Source organism: Globicephala melas, chromosome 1, assembly GCF_963455315.2.
Source record: "Globicephala melas chromosome 1, mGloMel1.2, whole genome shotgun sequence".
Classification (NCBI taxonomy): Eukaryota; Metazoa; Chordata; class Mammalia; order Artiodactyla; family Delphinidae; genus Globicephala; species Globicephala melas.
In genome coordinates, this window is record NC_083314.1 from 147,575,230 (window position 1) to 147,589,997 (window position 14,768).

The 14,768-nt window shown below is 40.2% G+C and overlaps 1 protein-coding gene across 4 annotated transcripts in view; it reads left to right on the top strand.

The window, feature by feature from the left end:
• Positions 1 to 14,768, top strand: part of LOC115860494 (AGBL carboxypeptidase 4) — a 1,403,751-nt gene that overhangs the window by 857,009 nt on the left and 531,974 nt on the right. For all 4 annotated transcript variants that reach the window (XM_060305765.1, XM_060305756.1, XM_060305751.2 and 1 more), the window contains one exon: positions 2,584 to 2,800. In XM_060305765.1, the coding sequence (XP_060161748.1) occupies positions 2,584 to 2,800 (217 nt within the window). The remainder of the gene's footprint in view (positions 1 to 2,583; positions 2,801 to 14,768) is intronic.

Genomic DNA, 14,768 nt, shown 5'->3' on the forward strand with positions numbered 1-14,768 from the left:
GAAGAAAGTGTAATCTGCTGTTTTTGGATGGAATGTCCTATAAATATCAATTAAATCTATCTGGTCTATTGTGTCATTTAAAGCTTGTGTTTCCTTATTAATTTTCTGTTTGGATGATCTGTCCATTGGTGTAAGTGAGCTGTTAAAGTCCCCCACTATTTTTGTGTTACTGTCGATTTCCTCTTTTACAGCCGTTAGCAGTTGCCTTATGTGTTGAGGTGCTCCTATGTTGGGTGCATATATATTTATAATTGTTATATCTTCTTCTTGGATTGATCCCTTGATCATTATGTAGTGTCCTTCCTTGTCTCTTGTAACATTCTTTCTTTTAAAGTCTATTTTATCTGATATGAGTATTGCTACTCCAGCGTCCTTTTGATTTCCATTTTCATGGAATATCTTTTTCCATCCCCTCACTTTCAGCCTGTATGTGTCCCTAAGTCTGAAGTGGGTCTCTTGTAGACAGCATATATATGGGTCCTGTTTTTGTATCCATTCAGTGAGCCTGTGTCTTTTGGTTGGAACTTTTCATCCATTCACCTTTAAGGTAATTAATTATCACTATGTATGTTCCTATTACCATTTTCTTAATTGTTATGGGTTTGTTTTTGCAGGACCTTTTCTTCTCTTGTGTTTCCCACTTAGAGAAGTTCCTTTAGCATTTATTGTAGGGCTGGTTTGGTGGTGCTGAACTCTCTTAGCTTTTGCTTGTCTGTAAAGCTTTTGATTTCTTTATTGGATCTGAATGAGATCCTTGCTGGGTAGAGTAATGTTGGTTGTAGTTTCTTCCTTTTCATCACTTTAAATATATCATGCCACTCCCTTCAGGCTTGTAGAGTTTCTGCTGAGAAATCAGCTGTTAACCTCATGGGATTTCCCTTGTATGTTATTTGTCATTTTTCCCTTGTTGCTTTCAATAATTTTTCTTTGTCTTTAATTTTTGCCAGTTTGATTACTGTGTGTCTCGGCATGTTTCTCCTTGGGTTTATCCTGCCTGGGACTCTCTGTGCTTCCTGGACTTGGGTGGCTATTTCCTTTCCCATGTTAGAGAAGTTTTCCACTATAATCTCTTCACATATTTTCTCGGTTTTTTTCTCTCTCTCTTCTCCTTCTGGGACCCCTATAATGTGAATGTTGTTGCATTTAATTTTGTCCCAGAGGTCTCTTAGTCTGTCTTCATTTCTTTTCATTCTTTTCTTCTTTATTCTGTTCTGCAGCAGTGAATTCCACCATTCTGTCTTCCAGGTCACTTATCTGTTCTTCTGGCTCAGTTATTCTGCTATTGATTCCTTCTAGTGTATTTTTCATTTCAGTTATTGTATTGTTCATCTCTGTTTGTTTGTTCTTTAATTCTTCTGGGTGTTTGTTCTTTAATTCTTCTAGTTCTTTGTTAAACATTTCTTGCATCTTCTCGATCTTTGCCTCCATTCTTTTGCCGAGGTCCTGGATCATCTTCACTATCATTATTCTGAATTCTTTTTCTGGAAGGTTGCCTGTCTCCACTTCATTTAGTTGTTTTTCTGGGGTTTTATCTTGTTCCTTGATCTGGTGCATAGCCCTGTGCCTTTTCATCTTGCCTATCTTTTTGTGAATGTGTTTTTTTGTTCCATAGGCTGCAGGATTGTAGTTATTCTTGCTTGTGCTCTCCGCCCTCTGGTGGATGAGGCTATCTAAGAGGCTTGTGCAGGTTTCCTGATGGGAGAGACTGGTGGTGGGTTGAAGGGATTGTTGCTCTGGTTGGCAGAGCTCAGTAAAACTTTAATCTGCTTGTCTGCTGATGGGCGGGTCTGGGTTCCCTCCCTGTTGGTTGTTTGCCCTGAGGCAACCCAACACTTGAGCCTACAGGCTAATGGCAGTCTCTGGGAGGGCTCACGCCAAGGAGTGCTTCCCAGAACTTCTGCTGCCAGTGTCCTTGTCCCCACGTTGTGCCACAGCCACGCCCCACCTCTGTAGGAGACCCTCCAACACTAGCAGGTAGGTCTGGTTCAGTCTCCTGTGAGGTCACTGCTCCTTCCCCTGGGTCCCGATGTGCACACTACTTTGTGGTGTGCCCTCCAAGAGTGGAGTTTCTGTTTTTCCCAGGCCTGTCGAAGTCCTGCAGTCAAATTCCACTAGCTTCAAAGTCTGATTCACTAGGAATTCTTCCTCCCATTGCCAGACCCCCAGGTTGGGAAGCCTGACATGGCACTCAGAACCTTCACTCCAGTGGGCGGACTTCTGTGGTATAAGTGTTCTCCCAGTTTGTGAGTCACCCACCCAGCAGTTATGGGATTTGATTTTATTGTGATTGCTCCCCTCCTACCATCTCATTGCGGCTTCTCCTTTGTCTTTGGATGTGGGGTATCTTTTTTGTGAGTTTCAGTGTCTTCCTGTCGATGATTTTTCAGCAGTCCGTTGTGATTCCAGTCCTCTTGCAAGAGGGAGTGTCCAACCTCTTTTGATCATAGATTGGTATATGTTGTCCCTGGCCACCACCTAGGTTTCTTGATGTTACAGTTTCAATCTTGGGCATTTATTCCTACTGATTACAGTTTGAAGCTTGAACAACTGTCTGATATGCCCAAATTTCTTTGTATCTTTCAGGCAAAGACTGCCACCTAAAAATGTCTACTACTACCGCTGCCCGGACCATAGGAAGAATTACGTGATGTCCTTTGCATTTTGTTTTGACCGAGAAGAAGATATTTACCAGTTTGCTTACTGCTACCCATATACGTACACTCGCTTTCAGCATTACCTTGACAGCCTGCAAAAGAGAAACATGGATTACTTCTTCCGGGAGCAGCTGGGTCAGAGTGTGGTAAGGCCCATTCAGAAACTGGAAAGCTGGGGGAGGAGCTTAGCACTGGTTTTTATAGAATGCAAATAATAGATATTGGTGCTTTGTAGACTATATGCTCTGGAAATTTAAAAAAATCATTGTTTTTTGTGTGTAATATTTTGCTACTATGGCCACCAGGAAGTCGAAGAATAGGATAAGGCAGATGCGTGTCCTTCTGAATGAAGCTGATAAAGCTCTCTAACAAAATACAAAAGTTCTGGTGAATCCCCAGAACTGTGAGATAAAAAGAAGGCTCTACTGGGTGTTACAAACGGTGTGAAAGCATTTTATGAGTCTAAGCTTACGAGATGAAGAATAAATTTGCTTTTTAGTGAATTTAACTTGACTGCAGTGTAGGTTAGCAGGTGGTGTGCAGTATGGTTGTGCTGTCCACAGTGTGTTCTATCTCTGCCATCTATTAGTTCCCCAACCCTTCTTCCTTCCTCAGGTTTAGTTTTCTGGGTCTGGAGATTTCAGTCTTAAATTCTATATTAGTTTCCTGTTGCTGACATAACAAATTGCCATGAACTTGGTGGCTTGAAACAACACAAATTTATTATCTTACAGTTCAGGAAAAGTCTGAAATTGGCCTCTTTGGGCTAAAATCTAGATATCAACAGGTCTGTGTTCCTTCTGGAGGCTCTAGGGGAGAATTCATTCCACTACCTTTCCCAGTGTCTAGAGGCTGCTTGCATTCCTTGGCTCGTGGTTCCCTTTCAGTCTTCAAAGTCAACATTGACTTATCAAGTCTTTCTCATGCTGCACCACTCTGATGCTGAATCTCCTGCCCTCCTCTTTCACTTATAAGAACACTTGTGATTACGTTGAGCTCACGCAGATAATCCAGGATAATATATCCATCTCAAGATCTTTAACTAAATCACATCTGTAAAGTCCCTTTTCTCATGTAAGGTAATATATTCACAGGTCCCAAGGATTAGGACTTGGACATTTTGGGAGAAGGGGTGCATTGTTCTGCCTACCACACTTTCCTACTGTCTTTTCCTCTTTTTCTCCCTGCCCATCCCAGGATCTAAAAGTGTCCTTCACATTGGATGCATAGGTTTTGTTCTCTGCGGTCAGAAATACTTCAGTTGCTAGTAAAGAATATCTTCCCTCTACTCTAATCCTCTTCCTAACAGTGCTTCTGATGGGTGCCATGTATATCTGGTGCCTATATCTTTTGAACTGAGAATTGGGACACATGGTATATTAGTCAGCATGCTAGTAGGAAACAGATGGCAGCCTCACATTAGGATAATTTGAGGAGAGCTTAATAAATGGGCTGTTTACAAGGTGCGGGCACTGTGTACAGAAACCACGGGGTATAGTGCAGTTCCCTGGGGCTAGTAACAGCTCAAAGGGTGTGAAGGGATGAAATGGTTAACAGAACCCAATAGTAGAGAGTCATGCAGTGGGCCATCTTGAGTGGAACAGTGACCTTCAGTTGAGGAAAAAAGTTAGCCTGAGATGATCCCACAGGGAGGGAGCTGAGAAAAATAAATACATAGAGCTCATTCTCTTACTTCCCTCTGATCTACTGCTAGGGGTTCCTACTGGCCAATCCAATTGGAAATCAGAGGGCAAGAGAGCCCACTGAAGTAATCCATACAGATAAGTTTCCCTGAACAAAGAAAATGATGGAGAAGGGCAGAGAGTGGTTGTAGAGAGCCAAATAGAACATATTAGTCACACATGGTCTGATCAACAATGTATTACTGGAAACAGTAGATTATTTCAGATGGGACTGTTGGAGAAATCCTGAGATGAATGTTTGCCAGACATAAGACTTATGATATAAATTAAGAGAGAAAGAGTTTCATTCAATACTTGTGACTTTTTAAGTGTGGGATCTGTTCATTTCATTCTTGTGTCCACTGCAGCCCTCTCTTAGATTTATGCCAGGCAGAATGTAGGTGTACATTGAATGGCTATGGAGTAGATTACTGAATGAATGAAAGAATGAATTAAGATATATCTAGAGACAATGTGAAGAGCTAAGAGCATCAGAAAGCTGATAGGAGGAATAATAGGATAAGTTAAGCTTCCAATAACTAATATACAAAATACATTCCTAAAATAACAGCTCATTAAATGAGATAGAAGTTTATTTCTCTTCCATATATAAATCTAGATGTAGGCAATCCAGAGCTGATAGTGTGGCTCTGCTCCTTGAAACTCTTAAGGAGTCAAGTTCTTCCAGCTTTCGGCCCTGCCATCCCTGGGATGTGGCTCTCAAACTCAATGTCAAATGTGGAATTCTGTTACATCCATGTTCCAGGCAGCAAGATTAAGAAAGTAGGCGGAGAAGGGAGAAGATACAGTGTTGTGGCACTTTCACGTTTATCCCATTAGATAGAACTCATATCCACACTTAACTAAAAGAAGGGTGAGAAATGAAGTCTTCATTCTGGGTGACCATGTTTGTAGCTAAAAATTAGTAGTCCTATAGATATGGAGGTGAATTAATATTGAAGGACATCCTGAAGTCTCTGCCATAAGAAGCTTGAATTATGTGTCCAGCTCTAATACCAAACTACTCATATGACCTTGAATGTTACTTCCCTTTTCTGGGGACAAGTTTTTCATCTATAAAATGAGAAAGTTGAAGTTGATAGGGGTTTTTAAATTATTCTTTGAGGAATTCCTCAGTTAGAATAAAATAATTCGAGACCGCTGTCCTACTTCAGACCCTGTGAGGGGTACTGTAGGGATATATAATGGAGTATACAAGTCATGGTGTACTTCCAGAAATGTATTCCATACCAGAGGAAATAAGACATTTAAAAAATATATATTATGTTTTTTAAAGTATATAATTAAGGATCCCATGAGTTGTTTAAAGAATTTATGGTCTAAACACCATGGAGAAGATGGGCTTTACGCCGAGTCTTGAAAGATGGGTAGGATTACTGAATACAGAGTTGGCGAGAAGGTAGCCCAGAGAGCAAGAAACAGCCTGAGTCATTGCATGATGATAGTTGGTCAGAAGTCTGGTTTGATTGGAATAGGGAACCTTCCTACTGGAAGATAAGGATAGACAGGAAGATTAGGACCAAACTCTGAAAAACCTTGTTTGTCATATTAAAGAATTACAGCTGTATCCTTTATTCAGATTCAACACACAGACACTAGGTCAGGCACTTTATATGTACTGTCTTACTTGTTTCTCACAACAGCTTTGTGGGGTAGGCAGAATTATCCCAGTTTGGGGATAAATAATCTAAGGCTAATAAGTTACTTGGCTAAAGCTACATGGCTAGTTCAGGACTAGGCCAATATTTAAACCCATGGCTTCTAATGCTGTGCCCTGGCACTTTGATGGACTCATTGCTCCTTTCCACATTGGACCTACTAAAATCAGTAGTAGATTTTGAGAAAGGGATTATACCTTATCCAAAGCTACATCTTAAGAAAGTAAAGTTAGTGGAAGTGCAGGGTGTACCTCTGCTGGCTAAACCAGATGAGGGGAGCTCTGTGGGTTGGCTCCATCCCCCTGATCTGGGTGTCGAAGCAGATACCGGAGACATTAAGGCCTTCTGGCATACTCTTGCAGACAGGACAGTTCTTGGTTACCAGGGCGTTTGATATGGCTTGTGACTGAAGCCACCACTATAATTAGTTAATCCCTACTCCAATTTGGAGGGAGGATAATTACAAGTAGGAAGGCTAAACATGTCAACAGACAATTCTTAGAGAGAGCAGGCAGGAAGCAAGATTTTGAATTTCTAGTGCTGAAACTATTAATCATGGGCATAGCTGCTATTGCTACTAATTATATCATCCAAAATGGCATTTTATTTTGTTACTTACCAGTGGCCCTTTCTAACACCAGCAAACAAAATCCCTTTGTGCATACATCAAAGCCACAATCTGACATTTAAGTTAAATACATCATAGGAAAGATCTTTATTTTCTTGTTGTTATAACACTTTTATTGAGGTATAATTTACATACTGTAACATTAACCCATTGTAAGGTACAATTCTGTGATTTTTAGTAAGTGTATAGAGTTTTACAACTATCACCACAATCTAATTTTAGAACATTTCATCATCCCCAAAAGTTCCCTTGTAAATCCTCACTTCCACTCCCAGCCCTAGGCAACTGTTCATCTGTTCTCTGACACTGTAAATTTGCCATTTCTGAACATTTCCTGTAGGTGGAATCATGCACTATTTAGTCGTCTTTTGCATTTAGCACCTTTCACATAGCATTACATTTTTGTAGTTCACTCATGTTGTAGCATCCGTCAGTAGTCCATTCATTTTTAGTGCTGAATAGTATTCCATTGAAAATATATACCACACTTTCTTTTTCTGTTCTCCAGTTGATGGACATTTGGATTGTTTCCAGTTTGGGGCTATTATGAATAATGCTATTATGAACATTCATGTGCATATCTTTGAGTGGACATGTGATCACATTTCTCTTGGGTAGATTTCTAGGAATGTAATCATTGGGTCATATAAGTTCACATTCAACTTAAAAAAAACAAAAACCAAAAAACGTGCCAAGCTGCATTCCAAGTTAGTGCCATTTTGCATTCCTACCAATAAGGTAGGAGAGAGGGTTGTAGTTTCTCCATGTGCTTGCTAACACTTGGAATTACCTATATTTTTCATTACAGCTATTTTAGTGGGTATGTAGTGAAATCTCATTGTGGTTTTATTTTGTGCTGCCTTAGTAACTAGTTATGTTGATTATATTATAATGTGCTTATTTGCCATTCATATATCTTCTTTGCTGAAGCGTTAGTTTAAACCTTTTATCCATTTATTTAAAAATTGGGTTGTGTTCTTATAATGAGTTTTGAGAGTTCTTTATTCTGAATGCAAGTCCTTTGTCAGATTCATGCTTTGCAAAATCCCCCCCTAATCTATACCTTTAATCTATACCTTATACCTATACCTTAATCTATACCTTTTCATTCTCTTAACCATGACTTTTGAGGAATAGAAGTTTTTAATTTTGAAGTCCAGCTTATCAGTTTTTTCTCTTAGGGATCATGCTTTTGGAGTCTTATCTAAAAGCTGCCCATCTGAAGGCCACAAAGATTTTCTCCTATGTTTTCTTCTAAAATTTTTATAATTTCCACTGACATTTAAATCCATGATCCATTCAGAAGTAATTTTTTATATATGGCATGAGGTAAGGGCCTTAAGTTCACTTTTTTTGCATATAGATATCCAATTGTTGCAGCACCATTTGTTGAAAAGCCTAACCTTTTACCCATGAACTATCTTGGCACCTTTCTCCAATGCCTCTACTCAGTTTTTCTTTTTTTTTTTTCCCTATTTTCAAGGCTAAATTGTCAGGGAGTCAACCCTGTGTCTGTGTAGGTCAGCTATGATTGGACTGAGTTTGTGCTCATCCACTCTGAGTCTGTAAGGCTTCCATCCTCTGACACTGGATTTGTGTGTGGGTATGGGGAGCACAAAGTTCGGGCAGTTTTCAAGTCTGACCTGGCTTTTACTTTCCCTTTTGTGTTGTCTTCCCTGTGTGCATATGTGAAGCCTCAAGGTTGTTCATGTGTGTGTTGCTGCTTTAGGCTTCTTCTCAGGTCTCTGATGAGCCTGCACCCAGTCTCAGCCAGCATATTCTTGTCCCAGTTATGCAACTGTGGGCCCTTCTCACTTGCCCACAGACAATGCTGCTGGGTCTGGGCACTGCCTACTTCTCCAAATTAACTGAGTCCCTTCGACCATGACAGAGAAGCTGCCAACCCTCACAGCCTGGCCTGTCCTAGCATTCACCAAGCCTGGGGGAAGATGGAACCAATCCAGGACAGAACATCATATATTCCCATTCTTATTACCTGAAGTTCAGCAGTTTTTAAAACATAATAGTTTTGAGATTGTTGTCAATTTGGTCAGTTTCCAAAACACTGAAATGGTTGTTTGTTTCAAATTTGTCCAGCTTTATATTTGTTTTTTGGGGATAGCATTTATCAATACTCTCATTCCAGCATAGCCAGAATTAGATTTTAACTGACTCACATGAGTTTTTAAATCATATAGCCCTTGTACTGTCAGACATAGTGAAATATTGCATTATTTTCAAATGTCATTGGACTAGAGGAACCATAACTCGTGTGTGTGTGTGTTTTGAAAGTATTAGATGGAGAGAGTGATTCCCATACTTAGGGATACTTGCCAAAAGGAATTGTCTAACAGAAAATAGTCTGATAGTGTATTTTAGGGAATCACTAGAAAATCATTTATATGAGAATAATATTGTCTAGGCTCTACCACTGGCTAGCTCTATGACCTTGGGAAAAACATTTCTCTATGGGCCTTAGAAAGTCAGACCAGATTATTTCAAACATCCCTTCCAACTTCAACGTAAATTATGGTTCAAATGTTGATGACATCCTTTTGTATGTTCTAAGTCACTCATTAGCTTGTTGTAATGTTGCCTTTCAATCTGCCCTTTAGTTTATAACAATGGTAGTTATTGAGTGCTTAGCATGTGCCAGACCCAGTGCTATGACTTTTATATGCATCCTTTCACTCAGTCCTCACAACACCCCTATTATATGGTTAGTACTATAATTGAATGCCTAACATGTAACCAGCTTGTCTAAGCTCTGGGGATACAGCAGTAAAAACAGGCATAAATACATGCCTTCATGGAGCTTACATTCTAGTAGAAAGAGACAGACAGTATTGGAGAAATTAAATCAGGAAAGGAAATACATTTTGGGGAGAAGCCTTCACTTAGAAGGAAGCATTTAAGCTCTGGGCTATAAGTATTGTCTTCTCCCATTTGCATTTTTAAAAGCTGAGATTCAGTGAGATTAAATAATTTGTCTATATCATGTAGCTGGGATTTGAAGCCACGCCTTTGTGGACCCCAAAGAATGGACTCTAAATCAATCCTGGATAAGGACGTATTCTGTTCACATATACAGTTATTTACTAAATTCTTCCAAAGCCATTCCTCAATACTACAAATATCTAGTAAACACGTTCTACCTGTCAGGCTCTATATTGGGTGCTGGAGACAGAAAGATGAATACAAAACACACCCTGCCCCTAAGAAATACTCCATGTACTGGATGTCACAGACATAAAGGCTAATAATAGCAATGATGGTAAGAAACTTGATGTAATAGAAGTACGAGGCAGAGGAAAGGCACAAGGGAGGAAATGAAGCATTAAAGAAAGAGGCATCTTGAATTGAGAATCAAAGCATGAATACAGAGGCTGAGACACTTGGTGAGCCCTGACTATTTAGTGTGGTTCCAAATGACAAGAGCACAGGGTCAGCAGAACAAGAACAAGAGGAATGGTGATTGGGAAAGAATGAGAGGTAGGTGGAAGCTGCGTCAGGAGGGCTTTGAATGCCAAACTCAAGAATTTGGACTGTATCCTGAGGGCAGTGAGGAACCAAGCAGGAGGGAACATGATCATTGTGGCACTTAACCCTTCCATCTCCAGGCTGCCTCTGCTGATGGCAGCTGATCTAGAAGTCAGGTTAACTCCTGCCTGTCTGTCCAGTTGGCTTTCCTTTTCTCAGGCAGAGATATTTCACAGGACAAGAGCACTAGGAGGAAAACTTTACTACCAAGACACACGTATAGTGATGATAATGTCATAGAAATACCCAGAAAAGCTTGTCTCTTTGATCTTAACATTTCACACAATTTCAGAGTTGGCAAAGACTATAGGGGTCACACTCAAATTTAACAAATATGTTAGGCATTTCCTATGGGCAAGGACCTAAACTGTATAGAACAGCATCTTCTCAACATTCGAGAAATATGACTTTTCAACCACTATTCACATACCTCTTGAGGCAGCCTGAGCTCTATCCCGATGACAAATAAGTCATACCATCCCCAGAAGGAGCTGTCTCCCTGTAACCTCTTCTCTTTGGTTCTACCACCACCCTCTGGGCCCACCCTGCATGTACTTGCTCCTCTAGCCCCTGGACAGGCCTGCAAAGATAGCAAGACAGTGGCCACAGCCCCCTCATGAATCTTCCCTTCTCCAACCTAATCCCGTTCTTCCTCCTCTCCTCCCTCGTAATTCTACATTTCTTCATATTCCATGGTTTCTAAACTCTGTACCTTCTTTGTTGTTCTCTAGACATGATCTAGGTTGTTAATTTCCTTCTTAAAATACCAGAACTGAATGTAAAACTCTGCAGGTGATCTAAGCATGCCACAGCAGAATAGAACCATTGCCTCTCTTGCTCTGGATCCTAGATCGCTAGAAATGTAGCCAGAATTTACATTTGCTTTTTTAAACAATGAGGCCTTCATGTAGTAAATTTTTGTTATTGTTCTTTAAATAAAACTTATTTTTTATTTCTTGGATAGTCTTTTTTAAAATAAATTTTTATTTTGGAATAATTTTAGATTTTTAGAAAAGTTGAAAAGGTAATACATATAGAGAGTTCCAACATATACTTCACCCAGTTTTCTCTACTGTTAGCAGCTCAATATCAAAAAAACAAACAACCCAATCAAAAAGTGGGCAGAAGACCTAAATAGACATTTCTCCAAAGAAGATATACAGATGGCCAGCAAACACATGAAAAGATGCTCAACATCACTAATTATTAGAGAAATGCAAGTCAAAACTACAATGAAATATCACCCCACCCCAGTTAGAATAGTCATCATCAAAAAATCTACAAACAGTACTGGAAATGGTGTGGAGGAAAGGGAACCCTCTTACGCTACTGGTGAGAATGTTAATTGATACAGCCACTATGGAGAACAGTATGGAGGTTCCTTAAAAAACTAAAAATAGAACTACCATGTGACCCAGCAATCCCACTACTGGACATATACCCTGAGAAAAACATAATTCAAAAAGACACATGCACCCCAGTGTTCACTGCAGCGCTATTTACAATAGCCAGGACATGGAAGCAACCTAAATGTCTATCAACAGAGGAGTGGATAAAGAAGATGTGGTACATATATACAATGGAATATTAGCCATTAAAAGGAATGAAATTGGGCCATTTGTAGAGACGTGGATGGACCTAGAGACTGTCATACAGAGTGAAGTTAGTCAGAAAGAGAAAAACAAATACTGTATATTAACGCATATATGTGGAATCTAGAAAAATGGTATAGATGATCTTATTTGCAAAGCAGAAATAGAGACACAGACATAGAGAACAAGTGTATGGATACCAGGGGGGAAAGAAGGGGGTGGGATGCATTGGGAGTTTGGAATTGACATATATACACTATTGATACTATGTATAAAATTGATGACTAATGAGAACATACTGTAGAGCAGGGGTCCCCAACCCCTGGGCCATGGACAAGTACTGGACTGCTGCCTGTTAGGAACTGGGCCACACAGCAGGAGGTGAGTGGCAGGCTAGCGAGCAAAGCTTCATCTGCTGCTCCCCATCGCTCACATTACCGCCTGAACCATCCCCCACCCAACCCCCCCACCCCGCATCCGTGGAAAAATTGTCGTCCACAAAACTGGTCCCTGGTGCCCAAAAGGTTGGGGACCGCTGCTGTGTATCATAGGGAACTCAGTGCTCTGTGGTGACCTAAATGGGAAGGAAATCCAAAAAAGAGGGGATATATGTATATGTATAGCTGATTCATTTTGCTGTACAGTAGAAACTAACACAACATTGTAAAGCAACTATACTATAAAAACTAATTAAAAAAGAAGAAAGTTAAAAGATCACATATAACCATGAAACATTTGTCAAAACTAATAAATTAACATTGGTACATTACTATTAACTAAACTACAGAACTATATTCAAATTCTGTCACTTTTCCACTAATATCCTATTTTGGTCTCACAGGATACCACATTGGCCTATACTAATAGATTTTACAAGTATAATTGTGACCTCTTACATTTATCCTAAGTTTAAACTTATTGGTTTTAGTCCTTTGTTCTAGGTGATCATTTTGATTCTTGGATTCTCTTATCTGCAACATTAGTAACATCACTCAGAATGTTTAAAGAATATATTTTTTAAGAGTTAGTTTAAGGCAAGGATACAAGTGTTTATAACAGGATAAGACCTGAGACTAAGAACAGAGGTCCATGTATATTACCAGATACTTCTGTGGAATGCCTAGTTTGGCATTTTTATTTCAATCCCTGAATTTGATTTTGCTACTAACCCCAGTAGCGTAAGTCACCTAAGTGAACAAGACTTTACTTGTCTCCAAGTCAACTCAATTAAATTCAATTTAGTTCAATTTAATTTAGAATCTCTTATGTACCACGTGCCATGACAGATCTAGAGATAAACAAAGTGTAGTCCCTTCCCCCATTTCTCCATCTTGTCCATAAGGATCATATGTAAAGTTTTATGAAATGGCTAGTTCAAATACATGATGAGTGCAGGAGAACCATATGGCAAAGGACAAAATTTAGAAAAAGGAGCAGTCTCTGGGGAAGGGCCTGGCTAGGTGGGGCTCTACAATGTGGACCCTGGGCAGTAGGAACTCCCACCAGGACTCCAACTCCTTCTTGTGAGACTGGCTCCCAGATCAGCAGAGTTACAGTGAGAATGGTCTGGTGGCAAAGGGAAGATTCTGAAAGCCATATCTTGAAAGATTTTCAAAATCTAAGCCAAACTAAGAATCTGGGAGTCAGACCCTCCCCCCCAAAAAAAATGCAAAATCATAAAGCTGAAGTGAAGATAGAGAACATAGTATAATCAGACAAAGCCAGAAAGCTAGGTAAGGATGAAGAGGAGCATAGTGGATAAGTATAAGGAATTCTGGAAGAATATAAGATACAGAGCTTGACAGCTTCCACTACAATCCTTGTGTGGACTTGTGTGGAAAGGCCAGGATCTCAGAAAGGAGCTAGAGGTGACCGATGACCTTGTGGGCAAGAAACAAGAAACAGAAGGTAATACCACAGAAAAGAGGCTAGAGAGGCCAGCACGCTTCTGATCAGCATGATATCTTCAAAATAAGGTAGTCCCCTTCCATTCTTTCTCTTCCTTCTCCTTTTGTTCTTTCTTCCCCTTTGAAGTAAAACATCATGGAGTTGCAGCTGGCAACATGACCAAACAAATGTATGAAAAATAATTACATTTGGCTGAGTTTTAAATTGAGTAATTGTTGGAAGTCAGTAATCTCAATTATCAGTCCCTAATCTACCTCTCAGGAGAGTTCTATGGACCCCCATCTGCACCAAACCTTGTTCTGATCAGACACTCTAAATTAAAAAAGCTTAGTGGTTTGGGCTCCCTTCCAGCAGGCCACTTCACAAGTCACCATCCTCTTGGCATAGTTTTTACTATTCCCTCCAAAAAGAGTCCAGATTAATTGAAGGCAGGTACATCCTCTCAGCATCCGGCTGAGGGGCTTCCAACCTACCCTACTGATGTAGGTGATCCTTCCACTCTAAACCTCAGCTCTTGGCAAACATGGGCCTGAAGAGGAGATGTGGGGAATCTAGCTGGGTTCTCCCTCTGCTAGAACAAGTAGACACGTGTCTGCTGTACCTCAAGCTGCAGAGGCTGACCCAGACTACCACATACCTGTTCCAAACCTGGGTTTCTCCAGTTCAGTGAATGCATCACTGTCATGCCTGTTGCCCACGTCAGAAACCTGTCCTGTTTAATTCCTTTTTATTCACTCACCACATACTATCTGTCACCAGGTATGATCAAGGCTACAACTCAATATCCTTAGAATCTATGTCTTCCTTATCTCTGCTGTGAGTGCCCTAGTTCAAACTATCTGGGTCTCTCAGGAAGTTACAACAGCTTCTTTAGCGTAAGAGCACAAGATGTGAGGTGAATAGCTTCCAGGCTTGCTCTCTCTCTCTCTCTCTCTCTCTTCTACTCACACAACTATGTCAGCATTACATGGCTGCCAGAAAGTCCCAGACCTCCTCCTAACCTTGTGTTTCCCCTCACTTCCTCACTGATTCGCTGGTACCTGAACAAGAGACAGAATAACCTCTCAGCTAGGTTGCCAGATGGC